Below are 7951 nucleotides of genomic sequence, written 5' to 3'. Positions count from 1 at the left end.
CTCCCTGCCCTCCAGCCATGACCCCAGCTGCACCCTCCACCCCCATCGCCTCCCAGGGAAATCAGGGCTCCGGAGGGAATGGCCACACGCATTAAATCACTGTGGTGTTTATTGGCTGTGATTCCATCCAGAGAGAACACACGCAGCTGCCCCCGACATGCAGGAGGAAGCGCAGGCGCCGGGACAGACGGACAGAGGACATCCACGATCTACACTAAGCTCGGCTGCTTGGGCGCCCCACGCGCTGGGGACAGGATGCGGGGTTTCTACGAGACGACGCCCTGTCTGCTCAGAGCTGGCTTTTTAAAGTGTGAAAACAGGCATTTAAAAAAGACGAGGAACCGGGAGGTGTCGGGGCGCAGCGCGGACGGCGGGGGATGGTGGGGGTGGGCGCCAGGGGTCGGTATTGCCGTCTAGTCGTTATGGCTTCTCTAAGGAGCTGGGGAGGGCCGCGCCCCGGGCCCGCAACACTGGACACGATGAACTTTAGATGTGGACAGAAAGGACCCCAAGGACCGAGGTGATGGGCTTTCTGTCGAGATAAAACTCCTCAAACACAGAAGACCTCATTTACCTGAGATTCGACATATTGTGATGCAAATTACAAGGGCAGAGGCCACGGGGGAGCTGGGAGGTCCGCGGTCGTTTCCGTCCAACCCGGCGGGCTCTGCGGCTGGGACGACCCCCTCGAGGGCCTGCAGGGAGCGGGGCCGGCCTTCCGCGCCACACCCTCCTGCCGGTGCACAGCGCTCGGCCCACAGGGCTCTGGGCCCCCTCCCCGGTTCTGGGTGAAGGTGTGGGTGTTCGGAGGGTGAGGGCAGGGCGTCCCCCGAGCAGCCTCGGAGTGGACAGGAGGTGCGAACCAGGGAGGGGAGTGTGCCGGGCTGAGCTGGGCTGCTCACGGACGCCGAAGAGCTTGAGCGACAGGGGTGTGTGAAGGACGGGGGTCTGAGAGTGTCCCCCTAAGCCTATCGCTTTCTCTCCCTTCGTGGAGAGGAGAACGGGCCACAGCAGTCCTAAGAAGCAAAGCCTTCCCGAGGAGGGGGCCGGAGGACAGACACAGGTGGACGAAGAAGGGAAGGGGCGCAGATGGAGAGCGGTGGACGGCAGATTCAGCAACCCGGGCGTCGGTGCGGGGTAGGGCTTGGGGTCCAGGCTGACCCCGGGGGTTGAGCCCCAGGCGCCAGCTGCTCGCCCCTCCCAGCCCCCACCCCGGCCTCACGACCGCGCCCCGAACTATGGCTGTGCTTCCGAGTGTGAGCCCGACAGGCGCCCACCAACGCAGGGCCGCCCCTTTTGGTGTCCCTGGCCACGGGCCCTGCTGGGTGGGCGGTGAAGGGAGGAGCGAGAAGGGGCTTCCCAGGCTGTGGGGCAGGTCCAATCCACCCGCTGCCGGAGGAGCCCGTGGGCTAGTCCCCGGGGCCTGCAGCCCGGACCGCGGGGGCCGTGGGGGGGCCGGGCGCCCCTCCCTCGGAGGCGGTGGCGATCGCGGTGCGGGGATGGGGTGAGAGGCGGGCGGAGGCTCCCCAGGCTTGAGGGGGCCAGGCAGGCGGTTAGACCTAGGGCTATGGCTTATATTGGCGTTGGGGGGCTGCACTCTGCTCCCGACATCCCTTCAGGCGCCTCCGCGGAGGGCAGGACGGGGGTGGGCGAGGGGGCGGGGCTCCGGGCTCCTGTCCAGCTCCTGGGGCGTTACTTCTTGAATATGTCCTGCAGCGGCCCGGGCAGGTACTTGATGACCGTGTCCAGGATGCTCTCCTCCTCTGCCTCCGGCTCGTCCCCGCAGCCCGGCGGGATGGCCCTCTTGGGCCGCGTCAGGCTGCCCTCCGCGCTGGCCTCCATGGCGGCCTGGGCCTCGGCCTCGCGTTCCTCCTTCTTCTTGATGCCGTACTGCGGGGGACAGGGCGGGCGGGCTCAGGCGGGCAGGTCCCGGCCCCGGGTCCCAGCCCCGGGAGGGGCGCTCTCGGGACCCGGGCGGGCTAGACCCACCCTGCGCTGGCGGGATCGGCCGAGGGGCCTCTGGAGGCAGCACCTGCGGCTGAGAAAGGCGTGTGCGGGAGCGGACGACCACCAAGACCCCCGGCAGGGGCGGTCCCCACCCCGGAGGCTGCCGGGAGGGGCGGGGGCGACGGCGGGAGCCTGGACAGGGGACCCCGCTGAGGGCGGAACCACGGGAGAGGGAGCGGGGGAGGGGGAGGACGAAAGTCGCGGTTCTCCGTGGGGGCGGGGCGCTGAGGCCGTGGCCCCGCCCACCCCTGGCCCCGCCCCCGCGGTCCCGCCTTCCGGGGAAGTGGGCGCAGTCCTCAGCCCGCCTTGGGCTGCGGTCCCGGAGCGGAGGGAGCCGGGGCAGAACGCCTGCCCACAGCGGTGGAGAAGCCGGTGTTCTGTGGGTGGCGGGCCCCACGCAGCCCAGATCCTCGGTCCAGCGACATGTGGCCACACCCTCCTGCCTGGCCAAGTACCCCCGGATGCCACCAAGACCCCAGTCCCTGGAGGGTCACTCTGCATGCTCCGTGTCCGGCGGTCACTTCCAGGTGGATGTCCTGGAACCCCATCTAGGTGTGACCTCAGCAACACCCCTGGGCACTGCTGAGCGCCCCCAATTCTGGTTTCCTGCGTGTGTCTCTGCCCTTAGCCCTCTCCCAAATCTCCCCTCATCAGTGGATTGAATGGTGTCCCCCCAAAATTCATGTCACTTGGAACCTCAGAATGTGACCTTATTTGGAAATAGGGTCTTTGCAGATATAATTAGGTAAGAATAGAGATGAGCTCTTCCTGGGCCCTAAATCCAAAGAGAGTTTCCCTGTGAGAGAAAGAAAAGGATGCACAGAGTAGAAGGTGAAAACGGAGAAAGGGTTTGGAACGACGTGTCACAAGCCAAGGACACATGCATTGCCGGAAGCCCCCAGAAACTAGAAGAGAGAAGAATTCTCCCCCTCAGGTTTCAGAGGGAGCACAGTCCTGCTGACACCTTGATCTTGGGCTTCTAGCCTCCAGAACTGAGGAAGGAAGTTTCTAGGAGACGAGCCCCCCTCTGCCAGGCCGATCAGCGTCCTCACCAGCCCTCCCGGATGCGCGTGCGCCTGTGGCCATGCGGCCATGAGACCAGGGAAACGCCTCCTGCCCTAGGGCTGCTGGGAACCTGGTGGGACCAAGCTGGCCTGGTGCATTGGGGGGCAGGTCGCCCATCTGGGGGGCAGAGCTCAGGACCCGCCCAGGCTGGGGAGAGGGGTGCCCCTTGGCCAGGTCTGCGGTCCTGGCTCACACATTAGGGAATGTCTGGGAGCAGAAGCACTGGGGAGCACGTGTGGGCATCAGCGATGGTGGACTATCCGTTACTGACAGGCTGCAGAACCCTCCGGGGGAGCACACAGTGCAGGACTGCTGGCCCCGGGGAGGATCCCCCAGGCCCAGCCATCTCTCCTCACCAGCCCCTCCTGGAAGAAGTGGTGGGCTCTCCTTCTGGTGCTTGTGGCGGGTGTGTGGGTGTGTGGGGGGGAAGGGCACCCTGGCCCTCCAAGAAGACCCTTCCCTCTGTTTCCAGGTTGGGGGGGTGGGGGCTGGCTGTATCCCACTCCCCAGCTTACTGAGGGAAACCTCTGCGCCCACCTCCTCCCTCGAGGCCGCGGATGGCTTCAGGCATGGCGGAGGCAAGGCCCACGTTCAGCAGAGTCTGAAGAGGGAGGCCATGCTCTCGGCCCACCGGTGACCAGAGCGCAGCCTGGGTCCCCTCAGCCAGAGGAGGCAGGGATGACAGGTCTGTCTACCCTTCTTCAGCAGGGGCTCCAGGCAGCCTGAAGGCCCCTGTGCACCGTGAACAAGAGCCAGGAGCGGGGAGAGGGTCTCCATGCGGGGTGGGGGGCATAGGGCACCAGAGTATATTCTGAGCAGCGGCACCTACCCAGAGGGCCTCCCCACTGAGCACCGTCAGGTCAGCTCAGGGCGGAGAGTGCGACAAGCCGACCAGACTGCAGCCATTCGGGTGGACTGGACCTAGGAGCACAGCCCTCCTCCCGGGTCACCACACCCGCTGCGACCTCCTCACCACGGGGGCTGTGGTGGCCGAAGCCCACACACACTCACAGCAAAGGTGCACACGCTCAGGGGAACACACGGTGCTGGCGGAACGGGCAGGTGACAGTGGCACACACGTAAGAGCGGGAACATGCGGTATGTGGTCGAGCAGAGGGGCCTCCCTGACTCGGGGTTGGGAAGGGACCTGTGTCAGGTCCTCCCCTCTAGGGTCCAGGAAGGAGACTCCAGGCCCCAACCCAGCTGCTCCAGAGGCTCATTCCGAGGCTAACGCCGCTCTGGGCACACCTGAGGGCCACCTTACTCTCTGGGGTGCCGCCAGAGCCTGGCTCTGATGTGGTCTGGCTGAGATCCGGTTTGGACACCCCCCATCCTCCCGAACCACTGAGACGGCAGGGCCCCACCGCACACCCTGTGGCCGGGAGGGAGCCCAGGGCGGCCAGCACCCTGGGCAATGCGGTACTCCTTACTGGTGGGAATCCGTATGTGCCCACACCTGTTACTCTCAGCACAAACCTGGGATGTGGGGGCCGGACCGACTCGGACCCACCAGCTCGGCGCTGGCTTGAGGGTGGTTGTGGCTCGAGGCTGCGGAACGTGGGCAGCTGGAAGCACCAAACCTGGCAGTGCGTGCGCAAACCAGAAGGTGGGTATGCAAATCAGGAAGAGCGTATGCAAATGACGCAGGTGGGCCAGCCTCCCCTCCAACCTGGACCCGCGCAGCGCAGCGCCTGCCGGCCCGTGAGATAATAAGTCCCGAATGCAGACGAGGTCGCCTGGGGAGCCGGGCGCCCAGACGACGCGTGACCCCGGCCCGGCCCCTCGGCCCCCATCTGATGGAGCCCCCGCCCCGACCCGATGGGGCCCTGTACGGCGCAGCTCGATGGGATCCCGTGCCATGCAGCTCTGCACCCTCTTCTCTGACCAGCCTTGAGGTCTGGGGGTGGGTGGGGAGACACGGCCCCAGGAGCCCCGGGGCCAGCGAGGGCCACTGGGGGAGCCACACCTGAAGGCCAGGGTTCCCACCTGTGGGGAGCAGGAGGGCAGCAGGGGGCTGCCTAAGCACGCCGGCTGGAGAAGGGCTCTGAGGACATGGGTGTCCGGCGGACTTCGCGGGGGCAGGGCGAGGGGGAGGGGTCGGTGGGCAGGGGCGCCAGGCGCTGAGCTCCCCTCAGAGTCAGGACAGCTAGGGCTAGGGGTGTGCTCTGGCCTGCACCCTGCATCGCCAGGGGGCACCTGGGGCTCCTGGGGCTCCAGCGTCCAGAATGTGGCAGGCCTGTCCTGAGCTGCCTCTGACCCACGAGTGGGGGCAGCTCACCATCGCCCTCTTCCCTGCACACTCCCAGGCCTGGCCCAGTGGCCACCGCCTTGGTTAGCTCTGCAGTCACCCGGGAAAGGCCCCCACCCAGCCGACTCAGCTCTGTGGTGGTCAGGGGGCCCCAGCAGGCGTCTGTGTGCTCCCCAACACACCCCACACCGTCCCTGCAGGACGCCCTCCGGGAACGGGCCCTGGCGCACTAGTCCCGCCTAAACCCCCGACAGCAGGAGAGCTGCTCTGGCAGGGCCGGTGAGGAAACCTGGGCCCAGCCGGTGCGTGGGGCGGGGGCCGGCTCTGACCCCTGCCCTGGCCACTGGACTCAGCGGACACCACCCCGGCCCCTGGGCGGCCCAGATCAGACCCCGGATGTGTGCAGGAAGCAGGCCCGGGCACGGTGGGATGAGGCCTGCCGCTGCGGCTGGTGGAGCCACGGCGGGTCTGGAGGTTGGCGGGGGTTATAGGAGCAGCCCGGGGCCCTTGCAGGCGGTTCAGAAGCGAAGGCACTCACCCGCCCAACGCGGGCCCCAGATGGCGGGGTGCTCGTCTGGGGAAGCAGAACCCCTGCCCAGGGGACCCACGGGGCACAGGCTGGAGGGCCCTGGGGCTCTGCCAAGGGGTGCAGCCTTCCGTGTGGCCGCCCCGGAAGCTGGGGTCCTGAGCACAGGGGAGCACATGATCCATCGCCCGTCCCTGGCTGGGGGGTGGGGGTGGGTGAGGGTCACCCTGCCCCCTGGCCTCACCATGGAGCCGCAGGACCTCAGCTGCCCTGAGGGTGGGGCACATCCCCACTTCCACTGGGACTCACTCTGTGACCTTTAAGTCCCACTAGATGTCCCAGAGGACGAAGAGGACCCTGGAGCTGATGCCTATTCACTCACTCATCACTCACTCACACACTCACACATTTACTCACTCACACACGCACTCATTCACTCATTGCTAGCTCAGCATCCAAGCGCAGGTGCAGGCCGGCAAAGCTCCCGTCCTCCCCGTGAGGGCAGGACAACGAACAGCTCACACGTAGAAAGCATGAGCGCATCAGGTGAAGGCAGGTGCAAAGCAAAATGAAACAGGCAAGGAGTGGGGGGCGGGGGGGGAGGAGCCTCAGGGAGCTCCAGAGAGGAGCAGTCAGCCATGCAAAGGCCCTGGGGCAGTGGGAGCCCCGTTGGGGGCGGGGAGAGGTCACCGCACACGTAGGGCTGGGGCCCTGGGAGAAATGGGGGCCACTGGCGGGTGTGGAGAGAGGAGGGACAGAAGGGCCTTTCCTATTAAAGGCAAAACGAGCGGAGTGTGTTATGCACAGAAACCCACACTGTCAGCACCTGCGCCACCCACACCCTGGCTGAGCCGTGGCCCCAACCTACATGCATACCTGAGCCCCTGGACAGTTCCCGAGGCTTGGGGCAGGGGCTCACCGGGCAGCTGGCTCACAAGGGGGGAGGCCGGGGAAGCCGTGCCCACAGCGCCACACCCCCAGGGGGCTCCGACCTGGCCACACACTGTGACCTGTTTTGGGGGCTTGAGGGCTGGGACGAATAAGTTCACCCCCCAGGACTCCCCACTACGTGTCCACCTGGGGCCAAGCCATGGCTGGCAGGCTGGCTGAACACAGATGGACAGTGGGCAGACGGACCTCCTCATCCTTCCCCCCCATCTCTTGGTCTCTGTCCCACTCTCGGGGCTACCCCCCATTACTCCCCTCTCAGAAGATACTCTGCCTGGGCGGCTCTCACTCTGTCTGTCTCTCTGTCCCTCTGTTTCTGTCTGTATCTCTGTCTCTGCCTCTCTATCCTCTGACTCCCGCCAGCCCTGTCCTCCATTTCCCGATGGCTACGCTGATGTCCCCCAGCACAACCTGAGTGGGGTCTGGCCGCCTCTGCCGTCTGATCCATGGTGCGCACTTCCTGGGTCTTCCGCAAACAGCTCAAAAAGCCTTGAGTCCTCAACTCAGGACGGCAGCAGGGCTGGTCCTGGGGGTGGGGGGCTCACGAGCTGCCATCCCAGCAAAATCAACTCGAACTTTCTGCAGGTCCCAGGAAAGGTGTCCAGTGACCAGTGGGGGGAACATCGGGGTGAGTGGCGCCCATGCCCCCATCAATGTGGGGGACCCCTTGTGGGCTCAGAGACCTGCAGGCGCCCCGCCTGTGCCCCCACCTCAGCTTCCGTGTCAGGCTGAGGTGCTGAGACACCAAGTAGGTGGGAGGGTTCCGCGGTCCGAGCCGTCCCGCCCCGAAGCCCGGGCACCTTGGCTGGTCCCCCTAGGGCTGGGGACTGCAGAGATGCCCTCAGGAGGCCCCCACCGCCCCCACCTGGCCCCCTACCCACAGATTTCACGCCCAATGTCTGGGAGCACTTCCCTCAGGCCCAGAGACGGGGTTGTCGGGGTGAGGGGCCAGGACAGAAGCAAGCGAAGCAGCATCCCCCAAACTGAGTTCCCCACCTGGGCCCCAGGACCCAGTGACAGGAATCGAGCACCTTCGACGGAGGGGCCTGGCCTGTGCGGGGCCAAGGGTGGCGGGCGAGCCCCGAGATGGTGTGGACCTTGGGAGGCCACGTGGCTCAGAGACGCCCTGGTCTCCTAGGGAGGGCTCCTGTCCTCCA

The 7951-nt window shown here is 66.2% G+C and overlaps 1 protein-coding gene across 1 annotated transcript in view; it reads right to left on the bottom strand.

The window, feature by feature from the left end:
* Positions 1-1692: 1692 nt before the first annotated feature.
* The window catches only part of CPLX1 (complexin 1), a 36722-nt gene continuing 30463 nt past the window's right edge, over positions 1693-7951 (bottom strand). The window contains exon 4 of the mRNA XM_024745016.1: positions 1693-1890. Within this exon, the coding sequence (XP_024600784.1) occupies positions 1693-1890 (198 nt within the window). The remainder of the gene's footprint in view (positions 1891-7951) is intronic.

This window comes from Neophocaena asiaeorientalis, unplaced genomic scaffold, assembly GCF_003031525.2.
Source record: "Neophocaena asiaeorientalis asiaeorientalis breed wild unplaced genomic scaffold, Neophocaena_asiaeorientalis_V1.1 scaffold1211, whole genome shotgun sequence".
NCBI lineage: Eukaryota > Metazoa > Chordata > Mammalia > Artiodactyla > Phocoenidae > Neophocaena > Neophocaena asiaeorientalis.
Note: the sequence above shows the minus strand (reverse complement) of the source record. Positions and strands in the feature narration are given on the sequence as shown.